Source organism: Dermacentor silvarum, chromosome 5 (assembly GCF_013339745.2).
Source record: "Dermacentor silvarum isolate Dsil-2018 chromosome 5, BIME_Dsil_1.4, whole genome shotgun sequence".
NCBI lineage: Eukaryota > Metazoa > Arthropoda > Arachnida > Ixodida > Ixodidae > Dermacentor > Dermacentor silvarum.
The window spans coordinates 139,722,165-139,749,119 of NC_051158.1; the positions used below are offsets into that span (position 1 = coordinate 139,722,165).

At 46.9% G+C, this 26,955-nt stretch overlaps 1 protein-coding gene across 1 annotated transcript in view; it reads left to right on the plus strand.

The window, feature by feature from the left end:
* Positions 1-26,955, plus strand: part of LOC119453784 (intraflagellar transport protein 56) — an 85,600-nt gene that overhangs the window by 18,371 nt on the left and 40,274 nt on the right. Inside the window, exons 3-5 of the mRNA XM_037715839.2 lie at positions 2,468-2,685; positions 7,814-7,867; positions 9,139-9,208. Of these exons, the coding sequence (XP_037571767.1) occupies positions 2,468-2,685; positions 7,814-7,867; positions 9,139-9,208 (342 nt within the window). The remainder of the gene's footprint in view (positions 1-2,467; positions 2,686-7,813; positions 7,868-9,138; positions 9,209-26,955) is intronic.

Here is a 26,955-nt window from a genome sequence, read left to right on the forward strand (position 1 = left end):
GTATATAAAACCGTTTTTCTGATCTCTCTGGATATCTCCTCCTCTGGGCACTTGGCACGGCACCATCCATGGAACCTTCGCGGCCGCTCGGACTTCGCAACACGAGTAAGTGTCAACTCGCGTTTCCTTTACGCACTCGGTCCACTGCCGGAAACCATTTACGCCGGAAGTGGGCTGCACTTACCTCATACGACACCATGTGGCGCTACGTTCTCGCGACAGTTAATGCGCTACATGTAAACGGCGCCGCATCGCCTTTCCCAAATGCGCTTGGAAATGCTATGCGCTACTGTCGCATTCAGTGGTGGAATCATGGTAGACTTGCGATTTTCTTTCGTCTTTTCGGGAGGACCACTACTTGAGGAAATTGTCGATGATCGAGTCATGCGTGGCTTTGGTTGGCATTGATGATGATAGCTACGTGGAGACTGCGGGTGACCACGGCCACCCAGTTGCGATTTCTCCAGCTGTTGGATAATGAGGGAGTCTGCAGCGTATACTTTAAATCGACTGATCATCTCTTCTTTGATTTCTTTCCATGATTCTTTATATTCAAATACGTGGGTCAGGTAGAACCGAAATGCCTCGCCGGTCAGGTATTCATCGAAGCTGGCGACCATCTCCCGTTCCGACCATGATGCAGTGGTTGCGTGGACCTCGTAGAAGCGGAACCAATCTTCCACGGGCCCATCGTCCGCTGATCCAGCGTACTTGGGGACGTCCAAGGCTTCCGATGGTGTGGTCATGATCCTGGTCGGTGTCGGTGGTAGATCTCTGCGCTTCGGGTTCACGGCGTGGTGTTTAATACTTGCATGATGATGTGAGCGTGATGCGGTGGCTGCAAGGTCGTTATCCTGTCGACTAGTGTGACGCGAGCAGGAGGTTCCGGACGTAGAACAACATGGTCGTCCGAACACTGCCTTTAATCTTCCTCCTTCACCACTAATGCACGGTAGCGTCCTTGTGTGGTTAGTTACACACACACACACACACACACACACACACACACACACACACACACACACACACACACACACACACACACACACACACACACACACACACACACACACACACACACACACACACACACACACACACACACATATATATATATATATATATATATATATATATATATATATATATATATATATATATATAACGCTGTGTCTACACAGCGCACGAGTTGGAGCAGTCGTGTTATGTTAAACGGTTGCCGACCCTACTGGCCTGTGCGTGTGTCTACTTCTGCGCCGTCACTACACCATGTTACATCATTCATTTCTTTACGATGCAAGAATTATAAATTCGGGGTGTCACTTACAACGTGTCAATCAATGCTGGACCCGAAGCGGTGGCTCAGTATCGCTATGGTCCCAAGGTCATATGGCGCGAGGTTGAGCGTTCGATTCCCTGCCGCTGCAGCCGCAATTCGATGAGGAGAGAATGAAAAAAAAAAGAAAGAAAAAAAAACGCTCGTATACTTGGATTTGGACACTCGTTCAAGAACCCCATGTGGCCCGAATTGTGTCCGAGCCTTACACTGCAGCGCCACTCCTAGTCCGCTGCGCAGTTTCGGGGCGTTCAACCTCGCAATTAAATTTTAAGTTGTGGTTGGCCTGGCCCATCCGTAATGAGTTCGTGGTGTCCAGTCTTGAAGTGGCAGGACTCGTATCTTATTTTGTTGTACGCGTGACCGCAGAAATTATAAATTAATTTATAAGTAAGGCCATGCAGGAGGGACGGTCGTGTGTCGCTGCCGATGTGCTTCCTGGTAAGCTCAGTTCTTTTTCTAGGTGTCTGCGAGCCTTCGGAAGTTTCGAATTACGAATGGAACATTTTATAATTGCACTCCGTCCTCGAAGCTATTAGGTACTATTCGTAATTACAAATATCTTTTCGGGTATTTTCTGAATATTTTAGCCTCGTCAACTGTGCGACAATAAAACATAAAATTGGATCATAAGTGCGACAAACTTCATCCCGGAGTCCTAAGCCGCTATGATTTGTGCTCGCCGTTAGTATCTTGAACATGCGAAGAAAGTGCTTACTTGTTCGTAACGCTTCACTTGTGCCTTTAATTATAATTAAAAGAACGCTTCAGAACTTGCAATGAAATGACAGAAGTTTGCTAACGTTGACAGTATGTAGGATATGAACATCGTTTTCTTTTCATGGTGACAACTCCTTATTGTTAGAAAAATATTGGAAAAATTCGCCTATAGTGTCCACATAATTTCTACCGCAATAAAAGTGTTCGGTTCAATTCGTCCCTGGCACTATTGCATTAATATTCCATTTGGTTTAAAATATTACCATTCGAACACATCTATTCTTTTCTTCACGGGTTCTTTTCCACTTTCTAATTCCCCATTTCCTTAGCCCCAGAGTAGGGTAGCAAACCGGACGCCCGTCTGGTTCACCTCCCTGCCTTTCCTCTCATTGCCCTCTCCGCTCTTCGCAGGACGTGTGGAGCTACCTTGCGTGCTGCCAGTTCCACCTGGGCCTGTACCGCGAGGCCGAAGCGTCGGTGCTGAAGGGCCCCAAGAACCAGCTGCAGAGCCGACTCCTCTTCCACCTGGCACACAAGGCGGGCGACGAGAAGAGGCTCATGGCGCTTCACCAGAGCCTGCAGGACATACTCGAGGACCAGCTGTCGCTCGCATCCATACACTACCTCAGGCATGTCTCGTATATAGAGCAACAAGTGTCGGCATTATAGTCACCCACGAGCACAGCGACTCGAAGTCCCACCACATATTTGACAAAAAAAAAAAAAGGGTGAGGTTTAACTCTTATAAACCTACTTATCACGAGCGAAAGGTCTATTTGGCTTGGTTTTGAAAATACTATGCACACAGTGTTTCATTATTGCATGTAAGCTTCTGTATAACGTGCTAATCTGGCCTCCCTTTGCTCCAGTGTTTTAGCAGCCAACTTTGCTCGAGATTTCGCAGCCTGCTAGCACAGATATATCTGCTGGATGATTGGATTCAGCCTGTCGCTTGCGTTGAAGCGCAGGCACTAACGGCCCAGCGGGCCCGCCATCCATGGCGAGACTGAGCGACCAAGCGCCGGTGAAGCAGCCGTTAAACCCTCGCCTAGTCACGTGGTACCGCAGCGTCGAGGCTCCGAGCGAGCGCAGCTGCGACGCCTCTCCGCAGCGGATCACGTGGCGTGACGTCACACCTGCCACACTTGCGCTTCGGTGGCTCAAGGTCATAGCGACGCGTTGAATGATATTGCAGGACATGATGTAGTAGAGTGTATGCTCTAAAAGCATGAGGTAGAACGATATCGTGAGTAACGAGGGACGAAAGGTGCGAGCGCATGTATTAACTGCAATGAGCGCCAGTTAACGCGAGTATGAACGGAAGTACCGTATTTGCACGTGAATAACGCGACCATGAAGACATAATGGGAAGGGGGGCCTTTCCATCTCTCAGAAAAAGAATAAAATATATACATTGCGAATATATTGCGTGATGCCGCATACAAACGCGGAACGACGCATAAAAGCGAATGCTCGCAGGATGCTTTATTAATCGTTAGGAACTGCGAACTTCCGTCGCAGAATACAGAGAAAGGACAAATGCGGACGTCTTTCTCGCTGTCGGCTAGAACGGCGTCGTTCTCCGCGACACCAAGGTGTCACAGGCAGCAGTTCAGATATGCCCGCGACACAATCGAACAAAGGAAAGCCTTTCCCCGATTTCGCGGTGATCCACCACGCGAATTCGAAGACAACTCGCTTGATGCGCGTGCACAACAGCGCCGATCGCCGACCTTCACATTGATGCGGCACTAGACAGCTTTAGCACAGCGTTATTAAATCCATGCGTTTACTATATTACTATGAATTTTAATGCCTTTTTACTATTTCTGTACTAGCCAGCGGCTATAGTAAAGCTAGTAAGGGCTAAGGCCGATTTATGCTCTGCTGCCGCCCTGCTGCCGCAAGCGTGTGGTCGGGTGAAAAAAAAAACACATGTCACACACTGGTGCACAAATTACGGTTTACACTGCATGTGCGAACCCAGTGTAAGCGGAAATTTGTGCACCAGTATGCGACATTGCAGGAGTCATGAGTCATGAGGGAGGCGTGAAAAACTTGCGGCTCTTTATATGCAGGGCCTCAAAACTTCAAGTGTACCAGAGAGCTGGAAGAATGCCAACGTTATACTAATTCTTAAGACGGGAGACCTTAAAGAAGTAACGAATTATAGACCGATCAGCTTGCTTTCAGTATTGTATAAAATATTCACAAAGGCAATTTCGAATAGAATCAGGGAAACACTTGACTTCAGTCAACCAGGAGAACAGGCTGGCTTCAGGAAGGGATATTCTACGATGGATCAATCAGGTAATCGAGAAATCTGCGGAGTACACTCAACCTCTCTATATGGTTTTCATAGATTATGAAAAGACATTTGATTCAGTAGAGATACCAGCAGTCATACAGGCATTGCGTGATCAATGAGTACAAGAGGCATACGTGAATATCTTAGCAAACATCTACAAGGATTCCACAGCTACCTTGATTCTCTATAAGAAAAGTAGAAAGTTACCTATCAAGAAAGGGGTCAAGCAAGGAGACACAATCTCTCCAATGCTATTCACTGCATGCTTAGAAGAAGTATTCAAGCTCTTAGACTGCGAAGGCTTAGGAGTGAGAATCAACGGCGAATATCTCAGCAACCTTCGGTTTGCAGATGACATTGTCCTATTCAGCAGCAATTGAGACGAGTTACAGCAAATCATTGAGGACCTTAATTGAGAAAGTGTAAGAATTGGGTTGACGATGAATATGCAGAAGACAAAGATAATATTCAATAGCCTGGCAAGAGAACAAGAATTCAGGATCGCCAGTCAGCCTCTAGAGTCTGTAAAGGAGTACGTTTACCTAGGTCAATTACTCACAGGGGACCCTGATCACGAGAAAGAAATTTACAGAAGAATAAAATTGGGTTGGAGTGCATACGGTAGGCATTGCCAAATCCTGACTGGGAGCTTACCACTGTCGTTGAAAAGAAAAGTGTACAATCATTGCATTCTACCGGTGCTAACGTATGGGGCAGCAACTTGGAGGTTAACAAAGAAGTTCGAGAACAAGTTAAGGCCCGCACAAAGAGCGATGGAACGAAAAATCTTAGGCTAACGTTAAGAGACAGGAAGAGAGCGGTGTGGATCAGAGAACGAACGGGGATAGCCGATATTCTAGTTGACAGTAAGCGCAAGAAATGGAGCTGGGTAGGCCATGTAATGCGTAGGATGGATAACCGATGGACCATTAGAGTTACAGAATGGATACCAAGACAAGGGAAGTGCAGTCGAGGTTGCCAGAAAACCAGATGAAATGATGAAGTTAGGAAATTTGCAGGCGCAAGTTGGAATACGCTAGCGCAAGGGAGAGGCCTTCGTCCTGCAGTGTACATAAAAGATAGGCTGCTGCTGCTGCTGCTGAAATTAACTCTCGACCATTCCTCTAAACATTTCATTGCATTGTTACATTGTTCTCTAAGAACATGAATAGTATTACCAGTGAAAAAAATACTCGTGTCGTGTGCATAAATAATAAACCTTGCCTGAGAGTTAAGTTTTCCTTCTTCCCGCGCACTGTAACAGACTGGAACAGCCTACCATTATCACAATTGAGAAGCACCGATTCTATTGAACGCATGTGTCTTTAATGATAACAGTATTGCTATGTTGGCAAGCCTTGTCACTGTTTTCTTTTTCTTTTACACGTGAATTTTGTTTGATATATTCCACATCTTCCTTATTCTATTATTTTAGGTATTTTGCAATGGCCGCTCGTTCATCAATTTCTGGTATTTGTCGATTTTGTTTTTTTCTCCTCTCGCGAGGATGGTTGCAAGTGCTCATATACGCGTATTACTCTTGTTCCTGATGCCTTAAACTCCGTGTGATACTGATCTAGTGTTTGTCAAGTTGTATTCCTTCAGTGTACCTTCTATTAATCTTATTTGGTCGTCGCTTTCATTTCCTTTTCTGATCATTGCATATGTTACATTGCTTTTGTATTTCTTTTTCATGTGTGTATGTATATACATATGTGTATATGTAAATATTTATGTATTCTGCCCCTCCTGCTTGGGCGCCCATTTGAGCCTACAGTATTGAATAAATAAATAAATAAATAAATAAATAAATAAATAAATAAATAAATAAATAAATAAATAAATAAGATTGACGATATCATTCAGATAGATATTAAAAAGCAAAGGCCCTAGAATACTTCACTGTGACACTCCACAATGGACAGCTGTAGCCTTAGAAGTAAAGGTGTCGATTTTCACAATTTCACAATGATCTTTGCTTCCAAAAAAGTAGCATATGGTCACTGTATATGCGAAGCATATTGAACGGGGCAGAAATAGTCAATCGAAGGTGTATTTACACATATTTACAAATTGCAGCAACGCTGGATACACAAGATGCCGGCCCGAAGCAGCCGCGCGATCTTCTTGCGAAATCGTCTTCTTTGTTGAAAGATACACCATGCCCCACTGCTCCGTAACATCACGCCCCGGTGGGAAAGCCGCCGTCTCGGTGGTAGTGTTTATGGGGGCTAAGTCGCGGAGAAAGAGTGTTTGAGCCTCTTTCAGAGAGGTGGACGACATCAGTGGGAACAGGGGCAGACGATGATAGTCTAGCGGGGAGACTTCGTAGTTGACGTCGCCGAGCTGGCGTAGGATCTTGTAAGGCCCGGTGCAGCGCGTGAGAAGTTTCTCGGACAATCCGATGCGGCGGCTTGGTGTCCATAGAAGAAATAGGGACCCAGGGGAGAAATGAACGTCCCGGTGGCAGCTGTCGCACCTCGTCGTCTGTGCAACCTGTGAGACAGTGAGCCATCAGTGGGCAATCTGGCGAGCTGTGTGAGCCCGGGCGAAGATGGCGTGGGCATACTCAGTTAGAATGTTGTTCGCGGGTGGAAGAAGTGCGTCGAAGGGCAAAGTTAATTGGGTGGCGGCCGAACAGCAGATAAAATGGTGAAAAGCCGGCGGTCTCGTGATGGGACGAATTATATGCAAAGGTTATGTAGGGTAACGAGTCATCCCAGTCACTGTCGTCCAGAGCAACGTACAGGGATAGCATCTCCGTCAACGTCCGGTTGAGCCGCTCAGTTAATCCATTGGTCTCGGTGTGACATGCGGTGATTAGTTTGTGCATAGCAGAACAGGAACGAAGAAGATCTTCGACAACACGGGACAAGAATGTGTGGCCGCCATCAGTGAGCAGCTGCCTCGGGGCGCGGTGGTGTAGTATGACGCCATAGAGAAGGAAATCCGCAACATCCGTAGCGAAGCTTGTCGGCAATGCTCGCGTGATGGAGTAACGCGTCGTGTAGTCAGTCGCGACAGCAACCCACTTGTTGCCGGTTTTAGACGTAGGAAAAGGGCCTAGGAGATCGATGCCGATGCGAAAGAATGGTTCGGAAGGGACATAGATGAATACGAATTATGATTTCTCATTTGATAAGAAGCCAACAAACATTGACACCAAGAACAACATAGGGGTAATTACTTCTTAATTACTTAATTGCTTAATTACTTAATTGCTTAATTACGTAATTACTTAATTACGTAATTACTTAGTAGGGGTAATTTCTTCTGTAAATTTCTCATTTGGACACTTTTGGCAAAATGTCACGTTCCTGTCGCGGTGAAGGAGGTGATGTCCGTACGAAGCTATAATTCCTTCAGTGCCACTGCGCACCATTTTGTAAGGAACTGGTTTAGGCATCGAGGTGTGATAAAATTTTATTATTTTTTTCTTGTTTTTACAGAGCGCACTACCAGGAGGCCATAGACATCTACAAGCGCATTCTCCTCGAAAACAGGTTGGTTCTCATATTATTGGAGCGACAAGGCCTCCATGAAGCATTACCAGCGGCGCGCAATCGTAGCGCTCGTTTGAATGCGTTAGCATTTTTACGGTACTTGATGCACTTTCGGGGGGCTGCGTATGTTTGTTCCTATGTATGTTTGTATCTACCCGTTTTCCCACCTACCTGGGTCCCGGGGTGGTTAGTGGTCGAATGGGTGGCACATCGGGCTGCTGGGCTGAGGTAAGTAGTGATTTCGAGACCGACCAACTTGGGTCACTTGGTATGTGGCAATGTGTACATACGTGCCCCTCTTCAACCGACCTCTTTGATGCCAACTTTGGCAACTGGGAATGGGCCAGTAAGTGTTTGCCCCTCTTGAATGAACGTCTTTCACGCCAACTTGGGTAGCTAGGTATGTTCCACTTGGAATGTGCTGCTTTATAATGCCGAAAAATATCGCTTAATTTAATCCGATGCTGAGCGCCATTGAACCCACGTCACAAGGGTTCCTCAATCACAGAAACTCGGCGCATTAGCAGGGTGTGCCACTAGTACACTGGCTATGTCCCGCTTTTTAATTAATGCCTTTCGCACCAATGCTTTAGCTAGCTGCACCATGAATGCATGAGATATGTGCCGCTCTTCGATGAACCTCTCACCAACCTGGGCCACTGAGTGTGCGACCAAGCTAGCGAAGGATTCTCAGCGTTCGCAGGCACCGGCGCGCCCCGCACACCGTCTCGGAGGCTACGTGCGGGCTTCGCGGCGGCGGCGCGAGATGGCGCCAGGTTAGGTTCTAGAGGATAGTGCGAAAGAGGAGTCCCACTGCCGTGCACGCCCCATAGATAACTCGTTTCGACGGTGGCAATACGTTGTGTCGCTATATTAATTCAGTGCTAGCACATTACCGCCAACCGACATCGTGAGATGGGCTATGCCGCGATTTCTCTATTTTTTTTCTTCATCTTTTTGGCAGCTCGGTCCTGGACGCCGAAACCGTGGCGGTACGCGCTGCGACGCATACTTCGCGGGCAAGAAATGGTTTTGTGGGAAGCACTGCGACCACTGCGACTGGCGCTTCCTGCGGCAGAAAAGAACGTTCGAAGTGCAGTGACACGGGGGCTTCTTTAAGTGACACACTAGCAGTCAGGCGGGCAGGCGGGGTGCACGTTGTCCATCTGTCCCATTTTAAGTTTACTAACCCCCACGTAGCGGAGGAGGGTTGAAGGCTGGAGTGAAATTTGGCGTTCGGGCTCATTGTGTCCCTCGGCACCTACCCGCAGGGACTTCCTGGCGTTGAACGTGTACGTGGCCCTATGCTACTACAAGCTCGACTACTACGACGTCTCGCAGGTGGGGGTCGTTATTCGTGTATTTCTATGCAACGACGGCTTTGTTTTTGACTGTTCGAACGATACCAAGCAGATTTCTCGGACCCTTCAGTTATCATGAAGTGCTTTTCGATTGATTTGTTCATTTGGTGGTATCGTGAATGCCCGCACCTTTTGGTGTGTGCTATTCAAGAAACGTTTGAGGTATACCGGCTGTTTCAGCGAACACTCTCAAATTAAAAAAAAAAATTGCCTGTGGCAGCTAGCACAATTATAGTTCATTAGCTAGTTTACTCGAAGAAACTTCGAAGAGGTTTCAAAGTTTATAAAAATTGAAATGCATAATCGACTAATTAACAAGAAATAATTAATTAGGTTTTTAACTAATCACATTATGGCCCTTATTGCAAGTTACAAATTCTAGCAGTGGACATCACCTGCCGCTGTGGCTTAGTGGTTATGGAGTCGCGCTGCTAAGCACTAGGTGGCGAGATTAAATCACGGCCACCGAGGCCGCATTTCGATGGGGGCGAAATGCAAGAACGCCCGTGTCCCATGAAGTGGGGACACCTTAAGGATCCCTCTGGTGGTCAAAATTAGTCCGGAGCAGGCGCGGATCCAGGGGGGATGTCCGGATGTCCTGACCCCCCCTCAGATTTCAGCATCGCCTCCTCGCCCCCTATCGCCAAAAAATATGGCCGCCAGCATTTTTCCAAAGTTTTTTTCACGAGTACCAGGGTTATCAGCCATGCAGCAGTAAAGCTAGCTCGCTCACAAGCTTAGTTGTATTCCGTAATGGTGCATCCAGACGAAGGATCAAATCCGGATTTTTAGCGGACGCGGACGACTATGCCACGGACCGTCCGGCTGCAAGCGCATCCACACGACGGACGAGGCCCTTGCAGACGACAGCGCCACCGAGCCGGATTACTCTCGACCGCAGCCTCTGCGCTGGCTAGCAGCCGACTGGTTTGAGAGTACTGTCTCAAGTTACTGTAATATCGTATCGCTTTTTCAGGCACTGGAATATGCTGAAGCACTTACCGACGCTGTACGGCCCGTAGGTTGGCCAATTCTCCTTCATCTGTTCGGCGATCTGCTCCCAGATAGATTGTTTTTTTACGGTGTCCGCATAATCTGCGCGGCTGAGGTCCCACAAAGTTGGAAACTCTTCCACGATGTGGATGAAATAAAAGGCGGCGTCATCGCACAAATTCCTTGTTCAATTGAAGTGAACGACACCAGAAGCTATGAAGCACGGAAACCAGGCGCCAGCAAACAAAGCAATGATAAGCAATGCGGTTGTCCTCGAGCAGGAAAGAAGTATACTGGTTGCCAGGCACTGCGTGTTTATAAGTTAAAGCTGCGGCTGTGCCCCGCCAGAATCCGGATGTGAAAATCGGGTTGGCTTTATCCGTCCGCGCGGCTCCCGGACGAGGCGCGGACGAGGCAAATCGCTGATGTGAGGTCACGTGACGCGCCGTCCGGCTCTACAAATCCGGATTTGGTCCTTCGTCTGGATGCACCATTAGGGTGTGGTGTCCCGAAGTTGCGGTAGTTATTTTTTCTCATGAACAATTGGACCTCCTGGCGCCGGCGGTGCCTTACTCGTCCCGTCGGTGGCGTGGAATGAACGAGGGGACGTCCCTTTTGCCGAGAACGCCGATGTCCGCGCGAGTGCCTTCGCGCCTGATCAACTTAGTTGCCCCTTGGGGTGTCATCGGTTGCCTCATTGGCTGTCATCAGTTCTGCGACCAACCTGCTTAATGAAAAAGATCACTTGCTGAAGTGGACAGGGTTTGTCCGAAAAGTAATGTCAGTGATTATATTGTGAAGCGACTGTACGTCGCAGCGCGCTGAGACTAGTTGGGATTGGTGGATGGGGAAGTTAGCTTACGCACGCGCTGTCGCTCAGTCGTCTGCGACCATCTGGAGAGTAAGGACAAGGTATTTCGTCAACTCATTTTCATTTACCGTGCAAGCCGTAATGCAGCGCTCGTCGGAACAAAAGATTGCCATCGATCGAGGTTTGTGTGAAACTTGGCAAGTCTGCAGTGGAAACTTTTCCTATGATAAAGACAGCTTTTGGTGATATTTGTTTGTCAGAACGTCAAGTTTACCGGGGGCACAAGGTCTTTTTAAAAAGTTGTGAAGAGGTCAGTGATGAAGCCCGCGCTGTACCGCCATCAACGACCATCACCGGCGAAAATGTGACGCGCGCGAGAGATCTTTTGTACTCACACCCTCGTTGGAGTGTCCGTTTAGTGCCACAGACAGTAAACATTCCAAAAAGTACCGTTCACGAGATTTTGGCGAATAATTTTCAGATGCGAAAAGTGTGCGCAAAGATCTTGCGCAAAATGTTAATGGACGACCAACAATCGAGCCGAGTTGAAACGCGCCAGGAGGTTTGGGACTTGTGCGAAAGTGACCCCCACGTTTTGGAGAATGTCATCACAGGTGACAAGACTTGGGTGTTTGAATACGTCCCCGAAACAAAAAAGGCAAAGTGCCAAGTGGCACAGCTCGGCGTTCCCTCACACCAAGAAGGCCAGAATTAGCAAGTCAAAGGTCAAGACCATGCTGATTGTGTTCTTTGACATCAGAGGCCTTGTCCACCATGAGTTTGTACCCTACGGTACAACCATGAACGCCAAATTCTACGTGAAAGTGCTCAAGCGACTCAAACGAAGTCGCTTGCCTGATACCACCGCACCCGGCCTGATATCTGGGGCGATTGGAAACTTCACCATGACAACGCACCATGCAGCCTGCACCGCCTTCCTCATGACCCGCTTCCTGCCGATTGAAAGATGCCAGCCGCCCCACAGTCCTGACGTGGCTCTCCCAGGCTTCTTCTTTCTGCGCTTGAAAATTCCCATGAACGGAAATCATTTCGCGACGGTTGGCAAAGTCGAAGAGGCTTGCACCAAGGCTCTAAATGACATTCCTAAGGAGGCCTACCGTGACGCCTTCGATGGTTGGAAATCTCGCTAGAAGCAATGTAACGACGCCGGAGGAGCCTATTTTGAAACATTTTATTGTGTTGTACCGATCTGATCAATAATTTCTTTTTAATCGACTCACTGACATTACTTTTCGGACAAACCCTGTACAAATAATAACAGCTAAACTAAGAACTAGGCATGGGCAACTTTTTTTAACTGTAGCACTCATTATGATCACAGTTACACGTTGACAATATCCAGTACGAGCACAGTACCGCTCGTACGCTACAAGTTTTTCATTGTAACTTTGCAGTTTTATTGCCGTACATTAAGCATAGTAGGATCAAAGCCGCTGGATCCGTTTATATGAGTGGGCGTTCTCGCGGAGCGGGCGAAGTCTCGAGCAGCGGCTGCGAAGTGGGGGAGCGTGACGTCAGCGGCCAACGCCAGCGCGCGGGCCAAGGATGGCGTCGCGTGGTTAGAGAAACGGCAGAAGATATGCGTGCCTTGTGTAAAAGGATGGCGTCGCGTGGTAAACAAAACATGAAGACGCTGGCTCGCGCTCTCGGCTACTACACCACATCGTTCTTCTTGTAGGTGGCGTCGTGAGTCCTCATACGCGGTGATTCGCATATCGTAAACAACCAGCGTAGTGGTTGCCGCGTTGGAGCAGCAAACGAAGGTGTCTCAGCCGAACACAAAGAATCTCCTTAAGGAAAACAAGGTGTCCCAACAGAACTCCAAAGACGGACCCGTGCTTAATAACGAACCTGCAACAGATCATCCCAAATTTTATTTTGAGAAACAATACAGGCTAGATATACCGGGTGTTCAAAATTAGGCTTTATGGTTTTCTTAAAATTAGGCACTGGGAGGCACGTGAAGACCACGTGCGCAAATAAGTTATGTGGCCAGGGGGACACAAAGTTAGATGATAATTATCGCTGTCCGCAGCCGAATTGACTAAAAGTGAATAATTAACTTTTTATTGACTGCAGTAAGAAACACGACTGCCTCTAAGTTTACAAACATCCCCACTTACTGCAGTCGACAAAAAAAGAATTGTTCAATTTTAGTTAATTGGGCTGCTCACAGCGATAATTATCAGCTCACTTTATGCCCCCCTGGCTACATAACTTATTTGCACAGGTGGTCTTCGCGTGCCTCCTAGTGCCTAATTTTAAGCAAAGCATAAAGCTTAGTTTTGAACACCCTGCATTATCAGGCACAGCAGCCAAGCACATGGCTGTATTGGGTAACGTCCGTTTCCTATGAGCTCGGAGAAACCGATATCTGGCTTCGCTACAGGTCTTCTTCTCCTTTCTGGGGTTTTACGTGCCAGAACAAGTTCTGATTATGAGGCACGCCGTAGTGGAAGGCTCCGGATTAATTTTGACCACCTGGGGTTCTATAACGTGCACTACAACGTAAGCACACGGTCGTTATTGCATTTCGCCTCCATCGAAATGCGGCCGCCGCGGCCGGGATTCGATCCCGCGATCTCGTGCTGAGCAGCGCAACGCCCGAGCTGACTGAGCCACCAGGGTAGTGTACAGGTGTTGCTCTAGTAGTATAAAACGTCGGTTTATCGTGGGCAGAAACGGTGAATTTCGGTAAATACGAAAGGCTACTATCATCATCATCATCATCATTGACAGAAGCTGACCCCCCCCCCCCCCCCCCCCGCTCAGAAAAAACCTGGATCCGCCCCTGGACTCCGGAGTCCCCCACTACGGCGTGCCTCATAATTTGTAAATTGCAATACGCTCCATAGACTTAGAACCTAATTAGTGAATTTTTAATAACTATTTGATTACGCTTTTCAAATTTTGGGGCATGTAATGTCTGCCTCTTCGAGTAAATCAGCTCATGGACAAGAATTGTTCATGAATTGGCATTTTTAAAAATAATTCAAATTGTTCACTGAAACACTTTGTATGGTGTTCTGTTGCTGTTGGCAGTCACGAATAAAGTATCTATCTATCTATCTATCTATCTATCTATCTATCTATCTATCTATCTATCTATCTATCTATCTATCTATCTATCTATCTATCTATCTATCTATCTATCTATCTATCTATCTATCTATCTATCTATCTATCTATCTGACCAAATATTGACTGTTGTCTGAGTAAAAAAAATCTCATAAGACGCAAGAAATATATGAGAATGCAGCAATGGACAGAAGAAGAGTCCACATTTGCGTGAGTTGGTTCGGATTGAATAACTTGATGGGGCGGCGCTGTACTGTGTATTGGCTTCCTTGTGTTTTCTTCCTGTGCGCTATTTAAATGCTAAAATTGGGCATTGGAAGCCTTTTTGCTAGTGAAACGGCGGAACGCGGTTGCTCGTAACACGGTTGCCCCCACACGGAGGGTTGGCACAGGCTCCCAGCGCTTCGCGGTTTCAGTAGGCGAAAGTCGTAATGACGACGATAATGGCCCTATCAGCAAAATTCTCCTTGCTGAAACTCCATGGAGAAAAAAAAAATTCAGAGCCCTTCCACTACTGTGAAGATGGAAGCCAGCGAAGCTGTTACCATGGTGGGCCTGCTGTAGTGAATAGTACTATATAGTGAATTTATATACTATGATTATTGATTATATTGAGCGTCTTCGGCATGTTCGTCAAAGAGCAAGGACACCGGCATCTTGTTTTTGCCCGGCGCGATGGCCAAGTAGTGCGTTTGCTGCGCCAAGTCCGCCCCACGGTCATATACTAGCGTATGAGCCACAGTGTTCATAGACGCGGCACATTGCACGGCAGCGTCAGGATCTTGTGAGATCTCTCCCGCTCCTGCTCTCGGCGGCTCATACCCACATATCCAGTGTGGGTATGAGCCACACGTGGTTTCTCTCTTGCGTCCCTTCTTTCTCTCTTTTGTTCTCTTTCTTTCTCTTTCCTCCATTCCTTCGTTTCTTCGTACCTTCCTTCCTTCCTTCCTTCCTTCCTTCCTTCCTTCCTTCCTTCCTTCCTTCCTTCCTTCCATCCATCCATCCATCCATCCATCCATCCATCCATCCATCCATCCTTCCTTCCTTCCTTCTTTCTTTCTTTCTTGCCCCTGGCTCATACCAGCATATACAATGCGGGTATGCCTCACACGTGATATTATTATCGTTAATCGCGACGGAACTGACGAGTATGTCATGTTACTGATGTCATGACCTCAGTCATGTTAGTCATCCATTCTGACACCTGTGCCAAGGCACAACTGGAGGGAAACCGCCACGCACATGGAGCCGAAATGCTCACGATGATAGTTTTTGAAATGCGAAGCATCTTATGCTCGGGGCTATGTTACTCCCTCCCTCCATCCATCCGCCGTGCGCACACCCGCACTGCGCACGGCGCATGCGCATGCGGCGCATGCGTCCTCCTCCTCTTCTTGTCTCATCTCCTCTCCTCTCGGCATTCCTCCTCTCCTCTCCGACGCTCTTCTCCTCTCCGGATTGCGCAACGAATGGCAACACAATGCGGCTCCGCGCGCGATAATGCGAAGCAGCTTAGGTTAGAGGCGCGACGGTAGGCGCACCAGAGGCACCGGCAACAGTCACCAACGGCGCGCGCGTTCGGTCCGAACGCGGGCAAAACGCCGACGGCGTCGACAACAGTTCTGCGCATTGCTGGTGCTGCTGCATGTCCAAGTTTATATAGCTGATAAAACTACCTTGAGTCGACCCCATGGCGGCTTCGCATACTACTCAGGGTTCCCCTACGGGAAGATGGTGCAATTTTTTTCTACAAGCGGTGGAGGAACTAGCCATTAACAGCTTCACTGTAATAGTTCGAGCAATCAACGTGGACATCTTCGTATTTTGAAAATCGCTTTCAGTGGAAGTTAAAACAAATTTGAAGTGCGAAGCACTTAGGGGCCCGGGCTGTCGGCATAGGCGTCTACCGCATGATCACGCTCAAAAACAAGTGCTCAAAACACGGTCAAAACATGTACATAATTGATCAAAACTGGTTTAAAATAAACTAACAAGATTCAGAATAACTTAAAAGGCAGGAATAATCAAGCTTTGAACGCATTAATTAGCAGAAATTTGTTAAAATCGCTTTTATCATCAGCAAAGGCTATGGCTCCATGTGCATGGTGGTTTGGCTCCATGTGCGTGGCGGTTTCCCACCAGTTGTGCCTTAGTGCACAAAACGGTTGAAGGATTGTTAAACACAAGGTAAACACAGGTTAAAACAAGTTAAACACAAGGAAAACAAAAGGCAAACACTGGTGAATCAGTGCTCCGCTCTTCTCCAGCTTTTACGTTGAGTGGAACTGCATTACCGCCGAGTTTACCATTGTATTAGCGCAGTGCTGCTCCAGCACCGGCGCATCACTGCTTCGCACTTCCCCAGAGGCTCTATTCTGGACATTCCAACATTTTCTTCGAGGCGTGACGTAGGCGCGACGCTTACAACATGGCGCTGATGACCCCGTTTTACTTTCGTAACGTGACGCAAATTTGACGTTTCGCCTAAGAAACTGTAATGGAGGCACTGAACCTAGCATTCTTGATATAAAGCAAAACAGTTTTCCTCCCCAGTAAAAGTAAAGCAGCTAGCTCAAAGCGTATGATTATTCCATTAAAATCGTTTCTCGCTTCCGTCGTCTGCATGCGCACAAGCTGTCGTCTGCTTCATTAGCTAGAATGCGTGTCCTCGGGAAATGGTACGCAGAATTTTGGGCAAACCTTGGAAGAACACCACGACATTATCTGGTGTCCGGTTCACGAGGGCTTGGAAGGTAACGTTGTGGCAGACCGTATAGCTCGAGGATTCAACAACCGAGCTGCGGCCGGGCCTTGCGCGGAACTTCTTCCAAACACTCGTGATATTCTTCTACAACAACGGGAGGAACGCAGAGTCTACGGTCATCCACACAAGGCCCTTAACAGACAGCAGAGTAGGGACTGGCGGCGCATTGAAACAAACAGCTTCCCCAACTTGCATCAACTCAGTAAAATAAGTCCAACAAGATTTCTGAACGTCTGTCCGTGGTGTTCCAACAAACCCACACTACAACATATCCCATGGGAGTGCCTAGAAAGGCCTTCACATATTACTAGCCCGTACATAACATCACAACCACTCATGTTAAATTGACAGTGGGAGGCATGGCTTGCGGACGAGGGAAAGGAGAGCCAAGTGGCTCTCCTGGACCAAGCCCAGCGAGCCGCTCGCCCCAGTAGAGCCCTGGACTAAGGGCCCAACCACGCTCGCCTAATTTTTCTTTTTGAAGTAAAGTTTATTCCTGCTCCTCCTCGGGAAACGGAATGAGTCATCGTATATTGGCGCCCACGCGCGTGCTTTATACCTTGAGACAACATAAACGACCTGCCGCTGATGATCAGCGCGCGCTCTAGGTCGCGTTATCGCTATCTCGTGAAACGCAAGTGACTCAGCCCGACCGAATATCATCGATAGCATTGCACGCGCCAGAGGTATCCGCTTGCGCGACGCAAGCGCCGGCACTGCCATCTCTTGTTCTCTTCGCTGCTTACTCGCACCGCGAAAGGAAACTTCAAGGCGCCGCCTTGCGTACATTTCTTTTTTATAAATTAAAAGGCCACCGTTGTCATAGCCTTTGATGACGCGGAAAGTCATTAATATTGATTACAATACAAACGCAGTAGTGAAAAGTGCAAAATGTCACAGAATTTTGCTAGTTTCAACCAGTCTTATTTCGGATAAATGTGTTTTTAATAAAAATGATGGTTCAAAAACACAAATGCCCACACCACACGATAGCGATTGAAATGCTATGGGCACGCGTTGTGAACAAAAGATTTTCATGGTCTCAAATGACGGAAAATGCGGCGATACGGATGCCTCTCGATCGACATTGCATATGGCCGCTCATTACCCTTTTTCGCGCGGCTCGTCGTACCACAAATTATGGCGAAAATTCTTTGCAATGGAGGCCCAGCTCAACGTCACGCAACGTCAAATTGACGTTTACGAAACGGCCTTTTCTGTGACACTCTTCACGGGATATTCCTTCAGCCAATCAACAAGCTGACATGCCGGCTATCTTGGAACGTCACATTTTCGCGAAATTGCAGACGCATTGCACGGTCTTCTGCACGCTAACGTCCAATTTGCGTTTAAAGCGCTAAAGTCGCAATATAGGTGCCAAGGATCTCAAAAAAGTATTAGTCGATAAAATTTGCAGCTCCACGTCACGTTTCATCATTCTGACGAGAACGAAAAATTGCATTTTGCAAAACTTCCGTTTCCAGGCACAAATTTCAAAACACGTGACATCTGGACAGCCAATGAGACAGCCAAGATGGCGGATAATGGCGGCCGTGTAGCCGCCATGCGTGTCCAGAATAGCACCTCAGGTTCCACGTTAGTGGAGCTGCATTAGCGCTGAATTTGGATTTAAAAGAGACTCAAATTGGTTGCTTTTAATGCATCAGGGCAACCTGCTCTGGACGTTTTACAGCGAAGCTGTTAAGAGCTCCCCTTTCGATCATCGCGTGGCCTGCAATAGAAAAAAAAAGAACACCGCATATCCACGGGGTGAATGATGATGAGTGGGCGAAGCTCCGGAGGGAATCATCGGTAAACCGTGAATCTTCCTTGTAATTCGCCCAGTCTCGCCACACTAAATCGAACGATTGACTTCCACCAATGACACGCGCCATATGTGACGTCATTCCTATTTTATAACAGCGCCCTTCATTATAATTGCACGTGCAGTACTCTAAGGGGAAGAGGCCACAGCGTCTTACGCAGCCGTTTACACATGCCGGAACGTGCACCGCGTTTGCCGACGCCATCAGCGTTTATAAATACGGGGGTAAGGCGGAGAGGCCACAGCGTCTTACACCAGCTTCTTACACGGGCCGTAACGCGCTAGCACAAACGCGTTAGAAACGCGCAGTCTTTCGTTAATGTTGGGTATTTATTGTCATCGTGGTGCGTGTGTCCGTGTGCGCTTCGTGGCGTAGTGGCTAGCGCCGCGCGTTCGGAAGCGAGGGGTCCCTGGTTCGATTCCGCACTACGGACAAAATTTTCGGATTTTTTTTTCATAAAAAGTAGACGTGGCTACCTACTACTACTACTACATACTACAGAGGAGGGACAGACCCACACCCTAAGGAGCTTCGCCCCTAAAAGAAAAAAAAAAGTTCCAGTGGCTTAGCTCGGCTATGCCAGGATATACGTAGCGTTAGCAAAGGTTCAGCTGATTATTCTTAACATTATTCTTAAGATAAGATTATTCTTATGAGTCAAGCTTCTCCGTTCTTCTGCGCTGTTGAGCAGCATTTGCGCTCTCCTTCTCCATGGCTATACCACACTGGCAAACGCCAGTCAGAAGCGCAGCGGCTCTAGCGGAGTGTCAGACGGCGACTGCACAGCGAGCGCGCGCCGGCGCCAGTGCGTCTACCACGGCTACGACGTCACTCCTCTGGAATGCGCAGACCGGCGGCGGTGAGTCGCGCGCGGCGGCGGCGGAGTGCGCGAGAGGTGCCGGCTCCGGTAGCTCCGGTGCGCAAGCCGTGTGACATCACTGATCCTTGCGCATGCGCAGCACGGCTCTTGATGTGCCGCGCGAAACGGGCTTAGCTAGGCCAGTGTAGCTAGCGCTACAAAAACTCTCATTGGCCGTATGCTGGATGTGCGAGTGAAAGCGCGCGAGGGCGAGGGACGCGCGCTTTCACGGGGAGCGAATGCACGACGGAGAGCAAGCGGGACTTCCCAGTGGAAGGGGAGCGGTGGGCGAGGAGGGCATCGAGGGACCCTAGACTGTGCGTGTGCGCGTTCCCGCTCTCCCACTGACGCGGCGCCGTGCTCCCTATTGGGCACTGGAAATAAGCGTCATTTTTCTTCAATAAAATCACTACTTATACTACTCTCCCACTGCAACGCATGCGCGCAGCGCTGCCGGCCTCTGCCGCCGACTCTTTTCCTCAACCTCTACTACTACTATACTACTAGTACTACTACTTCTACTACTACTACTACTCTGGACTCTCGCCCGCCTCTCCGTCGACAATGGCGTTTAGCCGCTCCGTCACATAGCCAGCGTTTTGACAGAGGCTGCGTGCGGTCACACAAACAACGCGCCGAACCGTTGTCGACAGTGGCGGCGTTTTGCCCGCGTTCGCACCGAACGCGCGCGGCGTTGGTGACATGTTTATGAAGAACGTGCAAACCTTTGCCGTACATCCTATGACGGTGTACCGCAGCGACCGTAAGGTCATGGTCCCTGTGGTCACTAAATAAATGAAAACCACCGGATCATATATATTTCTTATTCTTTATTAGTTCAAATAATCAATTACGCAATCACATCTTAGTAGTCATAATTGGAAATACATAATTCCCACCATAATACAGCTTCGCGGGTCTTCCATCTTCACCCCAGTGGAAGGGCTGACAGTTTTTTTGAACTGTTCACTTAAACGCAATTTAGATTTAGTAGTGTGGTGTTCTTTTCGCATCTTAGTATTTGCTTTGTTTGAGGTTGCTTTGTCCATGGCCGGCGCCTCGCGCGGTGGATCGGCTGGTTTTGCCCTGGTACTGGCACAGGCGCTAGCAGCGTTCCGAACACGTCTCTGCGAAATTCAAGCAGGCTGTACAGTGACTGAATATTATAGATTGACGTCATCCGAGCAGCCATGTTGGATTACCATCATGTTGAGAAACCGCGTCCGTGAGGAACTGGGATCTAAAGAAGACCCGCCGGGGTGGCTCAGTCAGCTAAGGCGTTGCGCTGCTGAGCAAGAGGTCGCGGGATCGAATCCCGGCCCTGGCGGCCGCATTTCGATGGAGGCGAAATGCAAAAACGCCCGTGTGCTTGCGTTGTAGTGCACGTTAAATAACCCCAGGTGGTCAAAATTAATCCGGAGCCCTCCACTACGGTGTGCCTCAAATCAGAACTGGTTTTGGCACGGAAAACCCCCGAAAGAAGAATATATTTTCTAAAGAAGGGTTTGCGACCAGCTGGTGTCAGTCTTCAAACTTGTCATTGGGTCATTGTCACCTTTGTAGGCACGGCCCAACTAGGCCATCAGAGATCAAGGCGTGGCCCTTATTATACAGGGTGGAAGCACTTTCTCCCCGCCCAGTGCAATGCGTTCAGTGTTGGCGATATGGCCACAGTATTAAGGGATGTAGATCTGATGTTCGGTGCTGCATTTGTGGAGAAGGCCACGATGGAAAAACGTGTTCCTCTCAGAGCGAACGATGCTGTTTGTGTGAAGGTTCCCACCCTGCGGACTGTACGAAATGCCCTGCGAGAGACCAAGAGCTTGAAATTATGCAAATTATAGAAAGGAAACGGTGTTCGCGTCGTGAAGCTCGTGCCCTTGCCTTAGAGAAATCATGTGGCTGAAGCTGCTGCTCGTCACTCCAAAGCTATGGATGCATCTCTTGGTGATGTTGTAGCTGCAGCTGTAGAGAAGGTTATGGCAAAAGCCCTTGACAGTTTATTTACGAACCTTTCAGAGACAATTGGGCAAGTTTTCACTTTTCAGTTGTCGCAACTTTTGCATGTTACTGGGCGTCCAAATGTTCCTTCTGGAATCGCAGTTTCTGATGAAAATATAAAGAAGCACCAATCGGCAGAGGCCTCGCCTCGCAGTACTGATGACACCGCAGTTTCCGCAACTCCTGTCGAACCTGAGGGCTTTAGCAGTCACGAGACTGGTTCAGATACCACTGAGAACATGGATTTAGATCTCGAACGTGTAAACGTCGTGCTTCTCCAAACTCCCCGAGAGCAACTACCCTCCATAAACTAAAAGCAAAAAACAGTCAAAATGACAGGTTAACAAAGGATGATTTCCTAAATGATAACATTCTAGAGACGGCAGTAAATACTGCCGGAATATCGTCAACATAGGAAGCTTGAAAGTGCTGCAGTGGAACTGTCGTTCCATTTTTGCTGCAGCCGCTGATCTGTTATATCTCTGTGAAGAACTTTCTCCTGATTTGATTATTTTGCAAGAAACTTGGTTATCCACAGAAAAGAGTTTTCATTTAATGAATTATCGCAGTTTTCGTCTAGATCGCCCTTCTCGTAGAGGGGGATTAGCATTTTTCATCTCAACAAAAATTTGTCATAGAGCTAAGATTAGACACCAGTCATTCTCTGCTGAAAGTGAGATTCTAGCATTGGGTTTAACGCTTCCTGGATGCGCCCAATTTTCGGTAGTCAATGTTTATTTTCCCACAGGAGTTCTCAATACAGGTTCTCTCGATGCCGTGCTTGCAGCCTGCAGAAAGGATCTAATCATAGCTGGTCACTTTAATTCTCACCACGTATCATGGGGTTATCATCGGTCCGACTCTTGTGGTAAAAGATTGTTGGATTGGGTTTCGTCAAATAATCTTAACTGTGTAAATTCGAGAACACTAACTTATGTATCCGGCAAATAGCGTTCGGTGTTAGACCTAACTTTTTCCAGTTCGGGTTGTGCAATTTTCTCCTGATTTGCTATCACCTCGGCCACAAATAGCGACCATCTTCCAATAATTTTTGAAGTCATGCGACCAATTAATTTGGTCGCAAAGCATGTCCGCACCTATGTTAACTATAGTAAATTTCAAGATTCACTGCGATCAGCTTTAAATAAACAGGTTGTCCTAAATGATGAAGTTAAGGCAGTTCATTTGTGTCAAGTGATAAGTGACAGTTACAAAAAATCCAGCTTCAGTATGCAGTCAACTAAAGGGGGTACTTATTCACCATGGTGGAATCCGGACTGTAAACGCGAATATAGAAGAAAGGCGGCCTGGAGAAAGTTACTGTATAATCAATGTCCACGTAATTGGAATGACTATAAATTTGCTGCAGCAACATTCAGAAAAACAGTTGAAGCGAAAGAAAATTATAAACCAAACATTACAGTTACATATTGCAATCTAGGAATAAAAAAGTCCTATTTAGATTTCTACGGTTTAAAAAGCTTGTTTCAGTCTCAATAAGTGTAGAATATGAAGTTAGAAGGGCCTTGAAAGACATGACCAGGGGAAAAGCGCCTGGAGAAGATGGAATAACAGTAGATTTCATCAAAGATGGAGGAGATATCATGCTTGAAGAGCTTGCGGCCCTTTATACGCAATGCCTCACAACTTCAAGTGTACCAGAGAGCTGGAAGAACGCCAACATTATACTTATCCATAAGAAGGGAGACGTTAAAGAATTGAAGAATTACAGACCCATTAGCTTGCTTTCAGTATTGTATAAAATATTCACCAAGATAATTTCCAATAGAATCAGGACAACACTTGACTTCAGTCAACCAAGAGAACAGGCTGGCTTCAGGAAGGGATATTCTACGATGGACCATATCCATGCCATCAATCAGGTAATCGAGAAATCCGCGGAGTACAATCAACCTCTCTATATGGCTTTCATAGATTATGAAAAGGCATTCGATTCAGTAGAGATATCAGCAGTCATAGAGGCATTGCGTAATCAAGGAGTGAAGGAGGCATACGTGAATATCTTGGCAAATATCTACAAGGATTCCACAGCTACCTTGGTTCTCCACAAGAAAAGTAGAAAGATACCTATCAAGAAAGGGGTCAGGCAAGGAGACACAATCTCTCTAATGCTATTCACTGCATGCTTAGAAGAAGTATTCAAGCTCTTAGAATGGGAAGGATTAGGAGTGAGGATCGATGGCGAATATCTCAGCAACCTTCGGTTTGCAGATGACATTGTCCTATTGAGCAAAAAGGGAGAGGAATTACAACAAATGATTGAGGACCTTCATCGACAAAGTGCAAGAATTGGGTTGAAGATGAATATGCAGAAGACAAAGATAATGTTCAATAGCCTGGCAAGGGAACAAGAATTCAGGATCGCCAGTCAGCCTCTAGAATCTGTAAAGGAATATGTTTATCTAGGTCAATTACTCACAGGGGACCCTGATCATGAGAAAGAAATTTACAGAATAAAATTAGGTTGGAGTGCATACGGCAGGCATTGCCAAATCCTGACTGGGAGCTTACCACTGTCGTTGAAAAGAAAAGTGTACAGTCATTGCATTCTACTGGTGCTAACATATGGGGCAGAAACTTGGAGGTTAACAAAGAAGCTCGAGAACAAGTTAAGGACCGCACAAAGAGCAATGGAACGAAAAATCTTAGGAGTAACGTTAAGAGACAGGAAGAGAGCGGTGTGGATCAGAGAACAAACTGGGGTAGACGATATTCTAGTTGACATTAAGCGGAAGAAATGGAGCTGGGCAGGCCATGTAATGCGTAGGATGGATAATCGGTGGACCATTAGGGTTACAGAATGGATACCAAGAGAAGGGAAGCGCAGTCGAGGACGGCAGAAAGTCAGGTGGGATGATGAGGTTAGGAAATTCGCAGGCGCAAGTTGGAATACGCTAGCGCAAGACAGGGGTAATTGGAGATCGCAGGGAGAGGCCTTCGTCCTGCAGTGGACATAAATATAGGCTGATGATGATGATGTTAGCTTAACTTCCATTGAATTGCTACAGTCACTGGAGGAGATTGTAAAAGGCTTAGAGCGTCGATTTACATCAGTTCACCCCTATCATATACCGGCGCCTGAACCAGGTAATGATTACATAGCAGTCACATTAGAAGAAGTAATGAGAGTGCTAAAGATGCTGCCAGCTTCAGCCCCAGCTCCTGATGGCACAACTACAGCAATTATAAAATTATTATTCGAACCTTCTCCCCAGGATTTGCCTAATCTTATAAATTTCTCGATTAAAAATGCATGGATTCATCCAGATTGGAAGGTTGCCAAAATAATTCCGCTACTCAAAAAGCCGGGTGATGGATATACAATAGATAACATTAGACCTATTTCTCTGAACTCGAATCTCGTAAAATTAATCGAGAGAGTTCTGTATGGTCACATCGATAGGTGGATAGGCGAGAACCAAATATCAAGTGATTCTCAAATAGGATTCAGGCCCGGCTGCTCAATTTGGTGTGCTCATTTTGACTTGGAGAGTCGAATTCAACTCGCTCGCCGCAACAACCAGTGCGCTGCCTTAGTCACATTAGACATTGCGAAGGCGTATGACAGTGTCGATCACAGTACCTTAATCAACAGGCTCGAAAGTGTGAGTCTCCCACAGTATATAATTGCATGGATTCAAAATTTTCTAAGCGGGCGCACATTTTATTGCTATCAAAACGGTCTGTCTTCTCCCATTTACAAACAGACAAGGGGCGTTCCTCAAGGTGCAGTACTTTCACCCGTATTATTTATTATTTTTTACTAAATCACATCCCGACGCCTCATGACGTACAGGTATACGTATACGCTGATGATATCGCATTTTTCTCAGTATCAAATGATATTCATAGCTTATATAAAACTTTGCAATTGTATTTGAATCAGATTGAAATTTGGCTAAAAGGAATACAAATGTCGCTAAATGTCAACAAAAGTGCAATCATTGTTTTCCCCTTAACGTTTCCTATCCGAATAACACTGTCACATGGCCAGGAGATTATTCCGCAGGTACAATCTTTAAAATATCTGGGAATGATTTACACAGAAAAGCTTAATTGGAAGACACACATAGAATACATCGCATCTAAAGGAGCACGCGCAGTTGGTTTATTACGAAGATTAAGCAGCAATCGTTTTGGAATGCGCAGGGAGACCTTGCTGATGATTTATTGTATGAATGTCCGCCCCATTCTAGAGTTTGGATGTGTGTTATTTTCTGGAGGTACTACTTATAAATTACGCCCTCTAGTTCTTTTAGAACGCGAATCACTACGTCTATGTCTCGGCCTTCCAAAATATGTAGCGAATAATATTCTTTATCATGAAACTCACCTGCCTTCTCTTCAAACTCGTTTTCGTATACTGACAGTCCAAACGTTACTGAGCATATATGCTTCTCCCCAGAGACGCTCCTTCTGTATGTTTATTAGAGAACCGACTGCATTCTTTGAGAATCAATAGTCCAGACTGCATTGTCCCCAGGTAGTTTTTGTGCAGAAACTATTAGAGCCATTAGAAATATCAATCCGTGATGTGGATTTTCAAAAGTTCCCTACTGCGACAGTAAGCGTTGAATTCGATGATATATTTCCTAATAACGCTAAACTGCTGCCTATTCGATACCTAAAAAGTTTGTTAGATGACCACCTCGAGAACCTCCAAATAAATGCAGTAATAGCCACAGATGCTTCTGTCAGTGAAGAGAAGGCAGGAGTGGGTATTTTTTCGGCATCATTAAATTGGTCTTTCTCCCTTCGATTACTCGACTTTATGCCAATATTTCAGGCGGAGTTATTAGCGGTCATCCTAGCTCTTCGAAAACTTCCCGCATCTATTACTTCAGCCGTAATCTTAACCGACTCCTTGTCTGTTTGCTCCGCTTTATCAGTGCCCAATTCATCTATCATTCTCTGAGAATTTCATTCATCCATGCCCCAACATTTACGCCTTATCCATCTGGTATGGGTGCCAGGGCACGTGGGGCTCACTTTAAACTAATCTGCAGTCACATTAGCAGCGGCATCTCCTAACGGCCCGGTACTGAGGATCCTAAGACCTTCGACATACGTCACTTCTGCGTGATTAAAAAAAAATTTCTGTCCAAGAAGAACATCCCAAATCACGTGTACTGAATAACACCGATTTGCAGCACCTTAGGTTTCCTTGGCCCAGCAGATGGTGTTCAACAAGAAAATTTGAAGTGTCGTTTACTAGAATGCGTTGCCGAATACCAAGGCTTAATTTCTATACCCATAGGTCTGGTTTGGCACCTTCCCCTCACTGATTTTATTGCAATGAACCCGAAACTATGGATCATTTCTTTATAGAGTGTCGTAGGTTCACCATGCACAG